The sequence below is a fragment of the Ursus maritimus genome, unplaced genomic scaffold (assembly GCF_017311325.1).
Source record: "Ursus maritimus isolate PB19 unplaced genomic scaffold, ASM1731132v1 scaffold_4, whole genome shotgun sequence".
NCBI classification, from domain to species: Eukaryota; Metazoa; Chordata; class Mammalia; order Carnivora; family Ursidae; genus Ursus; species Ursus maritimus.
The window spans coordinates 79,544,458-79,559,375 of NW_024426552.1; the positions used below are offsets into that span (position 1 = coordinate 79,544,458).

The 14,918-nt window shown below is 38.2% G+C and overlaps 1 protein-coding gene across 2 annotated transcripts in view; it reads left to right on the plus strand.

The window, feature by feature from the left end:
• Positions 1-14,918, plus strand: part of PARL (presenilin associated rhomboid like) — a 50,634-nt gene that overhangs the window by 14,349 nt on the left and 21,367 nt on the right. For both annotated transcript variants that reach the window (XM_040621520.1, XM_008705376.2), the window contains exon 5: positions 14,387-14,482. In XM_040621520.1, the coding sequence (XP_040477454.1) occupies positions 14,387-14,482 (96 nt within the window). The remainder of the gene's footprint in view (positions 1-14,386; positions 14,483-14,918) is intronic.

The following is a 14,918-nucleotide window of genomic DNA, read 5'->3' on the forward strand; positions in this document are numbered from 1 at the left end:
CACTTGCTGATTCATCTGCACAGTCTTCTTCCCCAAATGTTTCTTTTCCTGTTACAGCAGTTCATTAGTTTCTAAAAGATGAAAGTGACAGGCAGAAGCTTCTGGGAGTTTCCCGAGTTCACTGGGTCAGGGAGTCTTGCCAGTAACAGAAGTGCTTTAATTTTTCTGGACTCATTGTACTTTTCAGTCATTCATTTTTTATTTTTTAAGATTTTATCTACTTTAGAGGCACCTGGGTGCTACACATCTGCCTTCAGCTCTGGTCATGATCCCAGGGTCCTGGGATTGAGTTATGCGTGGGACCCCTTGCTCAGCAGGGAGCCTGCCTCTCCCTCTGCCTGCCGCTCCCCCTGCTCGTGCTGTCTCATTCTCTCTGTCTCCCTAAAATAAATAAATAAATAAATAAAATCTTAAAAAATATATTTTCTTCAGAGGGAGAGTGTGCATGCATAAATGGAGGGAGGAGCAGAGGGAGAGGGAGAGAATCCTTAAGCAGACTCTCCGCTGAGTGTGGACTCCTGACATGGGGCTCCATTCCAGGACCTCAAGATCATGACCTAAGCTGAAATCAAGAGTCAGACACTTAACCAACTGAACCATCCAGGTGGCCCACACTTCTTAATCATTTATAACACAGCCTGCCTAATGTAATTGTACAGGCAGCATCCTTGAAGACGATGAGAGTTTTCATTTTGTTACAGCAACTAGCACATGTCTTGCACACACTAAAGGCACTTAAGATCTGTTAAGTGAATGAGTATTGAATGGGCTCTGGAATCAAAGGATTGAGATTTTTTTCAAAGGTATATTGTCATACTGTAGAATTGATTAGTCAGCAAGGTCTTAATAAATATGATACCTTCAAAGATAACTCTATAATAGCACATCTGTTTTCATTGGGATTACCAGGGGGCTTTTGGTTTGTTTGCTTGTTTTCTGAGAGTAACCAAACTTAACGTTATTTCCTTAGGGTAACAAAGTTTTTATTTCCTTTGATATTTTCAAAGTATCTCATAATTAGTTGATACCTAGTATTTTTTGAAGTTGGTAAAGATTTTATGCCATTAAATATTTGAAGAAACCTGGGATCAGAATTTAAACATTTCTCATGCCAGTAAATAATTTATTCAAAGAAGTTGGTATTTGGAGACCACTGATAATCAGAATTCTTTCCCCTAGTCATTTGCTTTTCTCTTAGTCAAATCAGTAATTTGGCACATAGGACATAGCAGTAGGGAGAGACAGACGTTTTGATCTAACTAGCAGCTTGAGTGTAAAGTGCTTTGAACCACAGAAACATGAACAGTCATACTAAATCCTTATTGCGAGGTTATCTAAGTGACTTCTAAAGGCTGAGGAGATGCCGTCCCTGGGAATCAGTTTTTCAAAGGTACTAGAGAACTGGTCTTGATCCTTTTTTAGCCCCCGCCCCGCCCTTTGGTTGGTTTGGGGATTTTTTTTTTCTGGTATTAATCTTAATTATTACACAGAAATATCTCCCCAAACTTCACATTGTTTTGAGAAAAAGTCTTTATATGTTCACTGGGTATTTGTGGGAGCATCCGGTAGCATTCTTCAAGTTAGATTGTGCCTGGTCCTTTTACACTTCAGCTAGTCTCCTGTTCTGTTGCCTTAATCTGCAAGGGTTTTAATCCTGTACTGGAGGTCCCTAGGCAACCCCCAAGGAGAGTATTTCCCCTACCTTTCTAGCTTTCAGGTATGCCTGAGAGATACCTGCCAGGTTTTCTATTAGCTCAGCAGAATGCTGACTTTACTATGTTGGGATTCAGGTAAAGCTAAGAGAGGAACCTGCTAAAATACTGTATCTAATGGAGGAGTTGGGAGGAGGAGGTGGGAAGAGAAATCTCAAGAAAACATTGCCCCATTTTCTCTACTAGTCCATATCTTTTGTCAGCTCCAAAGTTAGTCACCACTACACCCTAGGGCCTTGCCCCTTCTGCTCCAACCTCTGAAGTTAATTTCTTATTATTTTTTTAAGATTTTATTTTTAAATAGTCTCTACACTCAATGTGGGGCTTGAACTCACAACCCCAGCATCAAGAGTTGCATGCTCTACCAACTGAGCCAGCCAGATGCCCCTAGTTTCAATTTTTTTTTGCCTTATACATTCAAAGATTTTGAGCTAAACCTCCTAGACAAAGGTCTACTTTCCTGTTCCTGAAGTTTCTGGTAAGGCAACGCTCACTGGATCTTGCTAATCTTAACCTTTGAATTTGTCACTGTTTTGCCTGAAATTCTTGGCTTCTCAGTTTTCAGACAACTTATTTCTGGGTAAAGAAAAACAAAACGAATGCTTGAGTGCCAACTAGGCTTCAAGTACTAGGGTAGGTACTTTCCATACATACTACTATCCTTATTGTAAGAACCCTGTTAGTGGTATTCTGATTGTTCAGATGGGGTAACTGAGGCTCAGAGAGGTAAAATAACTTGTCTGAGCTCACACAGAAAGACTAGAGATGGGGAATACACTTTTTTCTTTTCAAACTCCGTTCTTAATTTAAATAATATACTTTTTAATGTATCTTTTTACTTTCTACTATAGCAGATCACCACTAAATTACCTTTCTGGTAAACTACCCTGCCTGCTCCCAACCCAAGGTATCTGGGTGTTTATCGACAGCCCAAATTGTAGTGACTTGTCCCATGACAGCAGGCTGGCACTCAGGGATGAAAGGGAGCCCTTTTTGTCTACTTAGGTTAGTCTCTGTCATTGTAAAATGAATAAATGTGCACTGTAACAGGTTAAAATAGTGTTAAAGAATATGTAAAGTGAAAAATCTCTGTAACTATAGACTTCTAATAACCACTGCCTTTTCAGTTACACTTGTGTGTTCTTCCAAAACATTTGTATGTAGGCATTTATACTTCTTTGCACCTTGATTATTATTATTATTTTTTACTCTCTTAATGTTTTAGAAGACATTGTATCAGTACAAATAGGTCTATTACATTCTGTTTATTGAAGTATAATATACAAAGAATATGCACAGGTCAGATGTACGATTTTCACAAACTGAGCACATCCATGTAATTAGCACCCAGAGCAAGAAATGGAAATTACCAGCACCTTGGGCCCAGAATATTCTTTTTGATAGCATTGTAGTAGTTCATGCCAATGAATACAATGTAGCAAGGCTTCTCTTAATGGATATTTGGGTTGGTTGTAGTCTTCTATAACTAATATGCAGTGAATATCCTTATATAGAGATATTTGCACCCTTTTGCAAGCATAGTTTTAGGTTGAGTCACTGGAAATAGACTTGCTGGGTAAAGGAAATTTAAAATTTTATATGTTGTCAGGTTGTCTTAAAATAAGTCGTATACCAATTTAAACATCCTTTAAGTTTAAATCATTTATTTAAGTCATTTATTTCTAAAAGTCGCTCACAGGGGAGGTTACATATTCTCATCTGCAGGGAAGGTGCAGAGGAATAACCCCTTCTGTGGTTAGTTTGTAAAGGTCTTTGTCTACTGTGAATTTGCCCCATTCTTTCCATCTACCCTTATCAGTTTCTAACTGTCTGCATCCTAGTTGGAGGATTAAAGATGGATGGTCTTTCTGAATTTCCTCTTGATTCCAGGAAGCTGTGAGACCAGTCTTTAACTGGTTTTGTTGATACTGCCCAAGAAGAGAAATTGTAGTTACTGTAAGAGGCCAGCCCTGTATGAGGATAATCCCTGTGCCTATAGTCCTGGCTCCCAGGGAACCTGAGGTAGGGACCACTTGAGCTCAGTTCTTTGCTTGTCATGGATGTATATACTGGTCAGTGTCTGGACTGACCAGGTAGAGAAGCTATGGAGGGGTGAGCTGGCCTACCACATCAGCAGGGGGGATCTTGTTCTTAGCTACTGGACTCCAGGTGGGGATAGTGGGTCCTTTTTCAGAAGAAGAGAAAAAGGGGTTGTACTGCCTTTCTTGGGCTAAGGAGGAAAATAGACCGAGATTACTGAACCAAGCAGTGATTCCTAAATTGGTGTATATTTCTTTTACTCAAGATATTATTCACAGATCTTAAAATTTGCCATTTAAAAGTATGCAGTTCAGTGGTTTTTAATTGTAGTCACAGGGTTGTGCAACTATCATCATCCAATCCCAGAACATTTTCTTTATCCCAAAAAGAAACTCCATACCTATTAATAGTCACTCCCCATTCCCCTCCTCCCCTTAGCCCTAAACAGCCTGTTATCTATTTTCTTTCTTTATGGATTGGTCAGTTCTGGACATTTCATTTAAATGGAATCACCTACTGGCCTTTTGTGTCCACTTCATTCATTTAGTGTCATGTTTTCATGGTTCACCTATGTTGTGGCATGTGTCAGTACTTCATTTCTTTTTATGGTCGAATAATATTCCATTATATGGATATTACATTTTGTTTACTCATCTGTTGATGGACATTTGAGTTACTTCCATTTTTTGGTTATTACGATACAGTGGTGGACTTTTTTGTCTACATTTTCATGTAGACATGTTTTCATTTCTTTTCCTAGTATATACCTCGAGTTGAATTGTTGGGTCATATGGTACTCTTGTTTAACTTTTTAAAATTGTGGCAAAAACATAAAATGTATTATGTTAGCCATTTTTAAGTTTGCAGTTCAGTAGTGTTAAGTACGTTTACATTGTTAAGAAACATCTATAGAATTCTCTTTTGTCTTGTAAAGCTGAAACTCTATGCACAATTTTGACTTTCCCCCTCAGCTCCTGGTAACCACCGTGCCACTTCATTTCTGTAAATTTGACTGTATACCTTATGTAAGTGGAATCAGACAGTACTTATCTTTTGTGACTGGCTTATTTCCCTCAGCATAATGTCCTCAGGGTTCATCCATGTTGTAGCATGTGATAAGATTTGCTTCCTTTTTAAGGCTAAATAATTTATTCCATTGTGTGTATATACTACATTCGTTCATGCATTCATTCATCGATAGACACATTTGAGTTGCTTCTACCTCTTGGCTATTGAGAAGAGTGCTGCTGTGAACACGGATGTGCAAATATCTTTGAGATCCTCCTTTCAGTTCTTTTGGATATATACTCAGAAGTGAGATTGCTGGGTTATGTGGTAGTTCTGTTTTTAATTTTTTGAGGAATTTCCATACTGTTTTCCACAGTGGTTGTACCATTTTATTTTATTTTTAAAGATTTTATTTTTAAGTAATCTCTACATCCGGTGTGGGGCTTGAATTTACAACCTCGACATCAGGAGTCACATGCTCTGCTGACTGAGTCAGCCAGGCGCCCTGTGGGTGCACATTTTACAATGCCACCAGCAGTGCACGAGAGTTCTAATTTCTTCACATCCTTGGCAGCACTGTGCTTGTTATTTCCTTCTCTGTTTTTTTGATAGTAGCCATCCTGTTGGGGGTGTGGTGACACATTGTGGTTCTGATTTGCATTTCTTTGGTGATTAGTGATGTTGCACATCTCTTCAGATGCCTGTTGGCCATTTGACTGTCATCTTTGGATAAATGTCTGTTCTGGTCCTTCGCCTATTTTAATCAGGTTTTTGACGTTTTTGTTGATTGTTGGAGTTTTTTGTTTTTGTTTTTGTTTTTAAATATATTCTGGATATTAACCCTTTATCAGATAAGTGATTTGCAAATATTTTCTCTCATTCTGTAGATTGCCTTTTCACTGTGTTGATTGTGTACCTTGGGCAAAAGTTTGTTGTGGGTTGGGGCGCCTGGGTAGCGCAGTCGTTAAGCGTCCGCCTTCGGCTCAGGGTGTGATCCCGGCCTTCCGGGATCGAGCCCCACATCGGGCTCCTCCGCTATGAGCCTGCTTCTTCCTCTCCCACTCCTCCTGCTTGTGTTCCCTCTCTCGCTGGCTGTCTCTCTGTCACATAAATAAATAAAATCTTAAAAAAGTTTGTTGTGGGTTTGTTTTTGGTTTTTTATTTTTTCAGAGAAGGTGGGGCGGGAGGGGGGAGTCGAGGGACAGAGAGAGAGAGAATCCCAAGCAGGCTCCATGCTCAGCAAGGAGCCCCACATCTCAGTACCCTGAGATCATGACCTGAGCCAAAATCAAGAGTCAGACGCTCAACGAGCTGAGCCACTGAGGCGCCCCTGGACAGAAGTTTTTAGGTCTGATGTTCTATTTGTCTATTTTTGCTTGTGTCGCCCATGCTTTTGGTGTCATATTGAAAAAATCATTGCCAAGTTCAGTGTTACGAGGCATTTCCCCCGTTTTCTTAGGAGTTGTGTAGTTTTTGCATTCACATTTAGGACTTTAATCCATTTTTAGTTAGTTTTTGTATATGGTGTAAGAGTCCAAGTTCATTCTTTTGCATGTGGATATCTACTTTTCCCCATGTTTTCTTTTTGAAGAATTGCCAAATCGTTTTCTAATGTGGCTGCACCATTTTACGTTCCCTCAAGAACTGTATGAGGATTCCATTTATTGTCTTTTTTTTCCCCCTAATATATCAGTGACTATGTATTTTTTTTGCATTATATTGTGGTAAAGTATACAAAACATAAAAATAATCATATTAGCTGGTAGGTGTGCAATTTAGTGGCATTAAGTACATTCACAATGTTGTGCAGCCATTGCCACCATCCATTTCCAGAAGTTTTTCATCATCCCAAATAGAAACACTGTACCCATTAAATAATTTCCCGTTTCCCCTTCCCCTTAACCCCTGGTGACCACTATTCTATTTCTGTCTCTGAATTTGCCTATACCTCATTTAAGTGGAATTATAAAATAGATTTTTTGTGTCTGGCTTCTTTTGCTTAGCATACTGTTTTTAAGGTTTGTCCATATTGTAGCATGTATCAGAATTTCTTTTTTAATTTTTTTAAGGCTTAATCATTTTGCGTTGTATGTGTTCACATTTTGTTCATCTGTCTGTCAATGGATATTCGGGTTATTTCAATCTCTGACTATTATGAATTATGCTCCTACAGACATTCATGTACAAGTCTCTGTTTTGAGTCCCTTTCAGTTCTTTTGTGTATGTAATTAGAGGTGGAATTGTTGGATCATACAGTAATTCTATGTTTAATTTTTGAGGAACTGCCAAACTGTTTTTTAGAGTGGCTGTACCATTTTACATTCTTACCAGCAAGGCACAGGAGTTTCAGTTTCTTCATCATATTCTTGCCAATTCTGATTTCCTTTTTTTTAAAGCCATCCTAATGTGTGTCAAGTGGTATCTCATGGTTTTGACGTGCATTTCCCTAGTGACTAGTAATGCTAAGCATCTTTTAGTGTGCAGTTGTCTATTGATTTTTTTTTGAGAGAGCAGGAGGGGAGGGTGGAGGGAGAGAGAGAATCTTAAGCAGGCTCCATGGAGCCTGATGCGGGAATCAGTTTCACGACCTTGAGATCATGACCTGAGCTGAAATCGAGTCTGGATGCTTAACTGACTAAGCCACCCAGGCACCTCTGTCCATTCATTCTTATTTGGAGAAATGTCTGTTTAAATCCTTTGCCTATTTTTTGAGTTGTCCTTTTATTGAGTTATAAGAGTTCTTTATATATTCTGGATTCTAGATCCTTACTAGGTGTATGATTTGCAAATATTTTTTCCTATACTGTGAGTTGTCTTATCACTTTATTAATAGTGTTCTTTGAAGCACAAATGTTTTTAAGTTTATTTTTAATCAAAATATAGTTGATACAATATTACATTAGTTTTAGGTATACAGCATAGTGATTTGACAACTCTATACCTTATGCTATGACAAATGTTTTTAATGTTGATTAAGTCCATTTCATGTATTTTTTTATTTTGTGCTTTAAATGTCACATCAAGAAAATAGTGGCCTAATCCAGCGTCACAAGAATTTGTACCTGTGTTTTCTTCAGAGTGTTTTGTAGTTTCAGCTCGTACCTTTAGGCCTTTGGTTCATTTTGAGTTAATGTTTGTAATTGGTTTAAGGTAGGGACCCAAATTCATTTTTTTGTGGTTGGATATCCACTTGTCCCAGCACCATTTGTTGAGAAGACTGTTCTTTCCAGTAAAAAAACAATTGATCATAAATGTATGGATGTACTTCTGGGCTCTCAGTTCTGTTCCATTGATCTGTATGTCTATTCTTATGCCATACTGTCTTGATTACCATAGCTTTGTGTCATAAGTTTTCAAACTGGGGATAGTGAGTCTTTATTAATAACGGAGTATTACATTGGCTGTATGTTGAACCAATTTTGCATTCTTGAGATAAATTCCACTTGTTTATGATTTATAATCCTTTCTTTATGCTGCTAGGTTTGGTTTGTTAGTTTTTCCTGAGGGTTTTTCCATCTGTGTTCATAAGGGACTGTTACATTGACTATCATATGTTGAATCAGTTTTGTGTTCTTGGGATAAACCGTACTTGGTCATCGTTTGTAATCCTCTTTATATGCTGCTGGATTTGGTTTGCTACTATTTTCATAGGAATTTTTCTATCCATGTTCATAAAAGATATTGGTAGTTTTTTTTGTGATGTCTTTGGTTTTGATATCAAGGTAATACTGGCTGCATAGAATGAGTTGGGAAATGTTTTTTCCTCTTCTCTTTTTTGGAAGCATTTGAAAAGGACTGGTGTTAATTCTCATTTATCTTTGCTAGAATTTGCCAGTTGTAATAAATTGAACAGTGTCCCCACAAAATTCTTGTCCACCCAGAAATTCAGTGTTATTTTATTTGAAATAGGGTCTTTGCAGATGTAACTGATAACAGTGAGATCATACTAAATTAAGATGGGTCCTAAACCTAATTATTTGTGTCCTTATAACAAGAGAAGACTAAAAGACCTACAGAAAAGAAGGTCATGTGAAGAGATGGAGGCAAAGGTTGGAGTGATGCAGCAATAAGCTAAGTAATGCCAAGAATAGCCAAAAGCCACCAGAAGCTAGGAAGAGGGAAGGAAGGAGTCTTTCCTAGAGTCTTCAGAAAGAAGCATGACCTAGCAACAACTTGATTTCAGATGTCGAGCCTCCAGAACTTCAAGAGAATACATTTCTGTGGTTTTAAGTCACCAAATCTGTGGTAATTTACTATAGCAGCCCTAGGAAAATAATGAACTGGTAAAGCCATCTAGTCCTGGGCTTTTCTTTGTGAGAAGCTTTTTTTTTTTGTTAAATAAATTCAATCTCTGTTTCTTATAGGCCTGTTCAGACTTGTTTTTTCTTGAGTCAGTTTCAATAGTTTGTGTATTTCTAGGAATTTGTCAATTTCATATAAGTTCTCCTTTGTTGGTATACAGTTGTTCATAGTATTGTCTTATAATCCTTTTAACATTCTGCTTTCATTCCTAATTCTAGTAACTCGAGGTGTTTTTGTTTGTTTGTTTGTTTTTTTCCTTTGTCACTCTCCCTAAAGGTTTGTTAATTTTGGTCATTTCAAATAACCAACTTTTGGTTTCATTAATTAAAAAAAAATTTTTTTTATTCCTTCATTCATCCAAACTGTTTGCTTGCTTTGTGTTTGCTCTTTTTATTTTTCTAGTTTCTTAAGGTGGAAGGTTAGATTATTGATTTGAAATCGTTATTCTTTTTTAATGTAGCATTCACAGCACTACTTTTGCTGTACTCTGTAAGTGTTAGTATTGTTTTAGCAGCTTGGGTTGTCATAACAAGATGCAATAGTCTGGGTGGCTTAAACAACAGAAAATTATTTTCTCAAAATTTGGGAGGATAGAAGTTCAAGATCAGTGTGCTATCATGGTTGGATTTTGGTGAGAACTCTCTTCTGCCACCTTCTTGCTGTGTCATATGGCAGGGGGAGAGAGCAAGAGCAAGCTCTTTCTTATCTCTCTTATACAGAAACTGATCCCATCATGGGGTCCCCACTCTCATGACCTCATCTAAATCCAGTTACCTCCCAAAGACTCCATCCCCAAAAACCATCACGTTAGGGCTTAAAGATATGAATCTTAGTGGAACATAATTCAGTCCATAGCAGCTATGTATTGGTTATTTAGGAGTGTGTTAATTTCCACATATTTATGACTTCTAATGTATTATGGGTTTATAATTTCATTCCATTGTGGTCAGAGAACATACTTTATATAATTTCAGTGTTTTAAAATTTTTTGAGACTTGCTTTGTTGCTGAACATATGGTCTATCTTGGGTAATGTTACGTGTACACTTGAAAAGAATTTATTGTTTCTGGTTTTTAAAAAGATTTTATTTACTCACTTGAGAGAGAGAAAGGAAACACGAGTGGGGGAAGAGGGAGAGGGAGAGGGAGAAGCAGACTCCCTGCCCAACGCATGGCTTGAGCCCCAGACCCAGAGATCACGACCTGAGCCGAAGGCAGATGCTTAACCAGCTGAGCCACCCAGACGCCACTTAAGATTTTATTTTTGAGTAATCTCCACACCCAACGTGTCACTCAAACCCACAAACCCAAGATCAAGAGTCTCATTCTTTACTGACAGAGCCACCCAGGTGTCCCAAGAATGTATTGTCTTGTTGTTGAGGGTTTTGTTTTTCTAAGTAGGCTTCACGGGGCTTGAACTCAGCATTCTGAGATCAAGAGTCAGATGCTTAAGCGACTGAGCCATCCAGGTGCCCCTGTTGAGTGTTTTATAGATGTCTGTCAGGCCTAGTTGGTTTATAGTGTTGTTCAAGTCTTGTTTCCTTGCTGATCATCTAATCTATAATTGCAAATAAGGTATTGACCTCTCTAACTATTGTTGAGCTGTGTATTTCTCTCTTTAGTTCAATTTTTGCTTTATATATTTTGGGATTCTATTGTTAGGAGCATGTATGTTTATAATAGCTATATTGATATATCAAGAAGGTGTTCTATCTTCTTTTATCATTATATAATGTCCTTCTTTGTGTCTATTAACAAATCTGTCTTTAAAGTCTATTTTTTCTTGTTATGCTTATGGTGTACAAGATCCCAGGAATATATTGAGGTATTATAAGTTCCTATGGACATCTCATTCTTCAGCTTTTCCTTTTAAGATTTTTGGTCTCTTGTTTACTCCAAATATTATCCACCCCCTTAGGCAGCCATGAACTTAAAACACTAGCCTGTAATTGTTTTTGACAGATGCCCTCTGGGGAAAGGAATTTTGCACTTGAGGTTCCAGTCAAGTCAAATATAGACAGCCTTGCAGCTGGGGTCTTGCAGGGAACTATTATCAGATAGGTCAGATGATAACAATTCTTTGGGAATAAGGCTTTGAAAGAGTTCTAGCTCCCTGTGCTACCTTTCGTGGTTGTGAGACGGCAGGGGAAATATGTATTGTTTTCATAGTTTATAGCTTCAGCTTGTAGCTGGCAAGTAAGGGATGGGACCAGGGCAAGTTAAAATGCCCCCAATTTGTTGTTCCTTTTGAGATTCACCATTTTCTTAAATGCTGAGTTGCTGCAAGCCTTTAGCTAGTTTCCAGAGTTCTGAAAAAGTTGATTCTGACATTTTTGCCAATTTTTTCATTGCTTTGTGAAGGAGAGAATTTTTCAAGGTCCTTGCTTCATTATTCTCACTAATGTAATCCATTGCATCCCTTTTGGTAAAGGTAGGTGTTGAGGCAGCAGCAAACTTCCCAAATCAGCAGTGTCAAGCTTGTCTAAGAGTTTACTGAGTCAGGAGGAGGTGAGTAACACTCCTTCTAAATGGAGATAGAAGCAAAGACCTTAAGCAGTTCTACTTCTCAAAGGAAAAGGAGGAGGAGGGAATCATTATTTGAGTTTCTGCATACTAGGTGCATGTAGTATTTTGTTTAAGCCTCACTACAACTTTTATAAGATACAGGAAGTATTAGCTTCGTTTTACAAATGAGGTAACTAAAGTGAAGAGGATGAAATCCTGCAAATCACAAAGCTACTAAGTGGCATACCTAGGATTCAGACCAGAAAAGGCCATTCCCTTTCTACTTTATTTTTCATCTATGGGGTTTCACTGTGTGACTGCTGCATTTAATTGTGCTTTCTCATTTAATCAGCACTCAGCTCTTTAAGGTAGATTTTATTACCCCTATTTTACAGAAGAGGAAACTAAGGTTGAGAGGTTAGGCTTCTTGCCTGGATTATAGTATAAGTAGGACAGAGTCAGTTCTGCTGGGCTCCTTTACCCATACCTTTAGACAATGTGCAGTGCTGCTTCCGGGCTAGGATTATCACATATCCTCTCCTGTTCACTGGCTTCTGTGGACCAACCATGCTGTTTCCTAGATAAGGGGCCCCTTGTCTGGTCTGAAGTCCTAGAGTGACCAAGGTCAAAAGAAATCCTGTTGGCTATCCATGTCTTTGTGTATGGTAGAAAGAGCCCTAGATTGGGAATTCTGGCTTGGCCACTGAATTTGGCTCTCTGAAAATTTGTATCTCTTAGAGCCTCAGTTTTCTCATCTATAAATGACCTTCAAAATGGGATATGCGTGGAGGAAAATAACTGCATCTTACTCTTGTAATTTCTTTTTAATTTGTGAGTGTATGACAATGATTTGTGTGCGTAATTTGGGTATGTATGTTCAGTTGTTCACTGATGGGATTCTTAACCATAAACCACAGGTCTATAAAGGGAGGGGTTTAACCGCAATGTGTTCCATTGCCAACATTCTGTCATGATTTACTGAAAAAGGCCTCTTAACATTTTGATTGAAAACTTGGCGATGTTAACTCTTTGGTTACTGTTAACCTTGATCTCTTTGGTTATCTTCCCCTTTTTCAAGTCTTTTCCCTAGTTGTAATCTCTTCAGCCAGAGACACTGTCTACTTCTGTGCAGTGCTGTGGTGCTTGCAGTTTCCAGAAGTCTGTGCTGTATGTCACTGGTTTCAGAAAGTAGCCTACGGAACACACAGGGTAGTTGTTGCCATTTTCCAGCCTAGCAGGCAGGTTCAGGGACCCCACCTTGCTTTCTTTGCATTGTACTGCAAGAGGAGCAAACTGTATAGCCCTGATTATCTTTGTGATCATGGAAGCCTGGGGCCAGACTATTCTCAGGGCTTCTTTATGCCAAGTTACCAATCACTGTGTACAAAAACCTAGACCTCAGAGAATTCTCTGGGTAATAAAGATGTGTAACTCTTCTCAAAGAAACTAAGCAAACCAGAGCAACACTAATCATTGCTCACTTCCTTAGGATGAGCCCTCTGAGGTCTGTTCCTCCATCTGAGGAGGCTCCACCTTTCCTCTGCCCACCCTCCCTGCCCAGGGTTTCAGGCTCCTCATTGCGAGGTGTACATAGTACTCTTACTTGCCTTGCTGGTGACCTCTTTTCCCCATCCTTTCGTGAATACGGTCGTCCTCACCATCTTTGAAAGTGTTCTGACACACCACCAGTTGTAAGATGCATCCTGATTACAGATACTAAAATGGAGACAGTGTCTTAAAATCTGTGAAAAATGGTAGCTTCCTCTCCTACCTAATGCTCAAATGGGAGAGCAAGAACTGGAGAGACTGGTAATGCCAAGGTACAGCTGAGAGCCTCACAGAGTGAGCAAATATAGAAGCCAAAGGTAACTGCGAGGTGTAGCAGCCGGTGGATTCTACAGTGAATCTCTTCTAAAATAAATCTCTTACCGGAACGTTGCTGGATTCAGTGCTTACAGTCATTGAAGAAGCTGAAAGGGCTAATTGCCTATTGCTGAAAGAAACTGGAGGAATGAATAAATGTTTAAATTCCTTTAATTCAAGTAGATGAGTGCCTACTACATGGGCAAGGAGTTGTGGTACTTTAAAATTAACGTGTTTTTTAAGGTTTATACTTTTAAGAAAAACTTAATTTTTCACGAAAATGTGACTGAATAGTTAATTCTGTCATTAAATAAAAAACGTACTCAATTTAGTGGTAGTTCTAGCAACATTAGTTCTTGCAGAAAAATGAAATAGTCACTTAACTCCCACATGTAAACAGTTTCAAAAGCAGTTGGAAAATTCTTCCAGATTGTTCCTGAATTCTTATCTAACAAGCATTTTTCTCAGACAAGTGGATCTTCATTTACCCAGATGATACATAGATGTTTCCATAAGTTTAAGAAGTATATTATTCCCTGTGGAAAAAGAAGCATGTTATATAATATAGCTTTTCTGGTCTTGGCCAGAGAACCCAGTTCTGTACATTACTTGTCTCTGGCATGGCCTTTTTCAAACAATAATTATAGATCTGATTATTGTTTTTCGAGAAGAGTAAACTGTTCTGTAGAAGTAAAATATGGATCTGAATGACGGAAGTCAGCTTCTAGAGCATTTGAGGTTTCCCAGGAATTTTCTGACTGTACCAGTGCATATAGTTTGATACTTAAAAAACATTGATTTCACTTACTTTCCTTAGCTTGCTCTCCCTCACCACCACCCCAAGTATATAATACTTTTAAATAATTGTGGTAGAAAATCTTATTCAGGTGGACTTTGAAATCACACTTCTTTGTTCCTGTTTTTAACCTCCCTAAGTTATATATCTTTATTTTGTAGGTATCATAGCAGCAAATGTTTTTGTATTCTGTTTATGGAGAGTACCTTCTCTACAGCGGACAATGATCAGATATTTCACATCCAACCCAGCCTCAAGTAAGTCTGCTTATGACTTTATTTTGAGGTAGAGGTGATATGAAAGAAATATGCCTTATGTTAATTGAAATGCTATAAAAAGGATGAGTTACTTGTCAACAATTATAAGCAAAATCCAGAAGATAGACTGTAAGCTCCGTGAGGAAAGGGACCTCATCTCTCTTCGTCTTATGTCCCAGGTACCTAATATGTGCCTTGCACATAGTAGATATGTACTTTTTAATGACGCAAGATCCATAGTCACTACAAGTTTACTCTTGGAGGATACTGTTATACACAACTTCATATCTGTAATTGAAATAATTTCTTTTTTCTAAGTAACTTTTGCCATAAGGACGACAAGTTGCTTTCATTGAACTGAGAATTGTTACTGGTTGCTTACTAAGTAGAAGAAATTTAAGATAGCTTTTTACCACCTTGAAAAATACTATGGTAA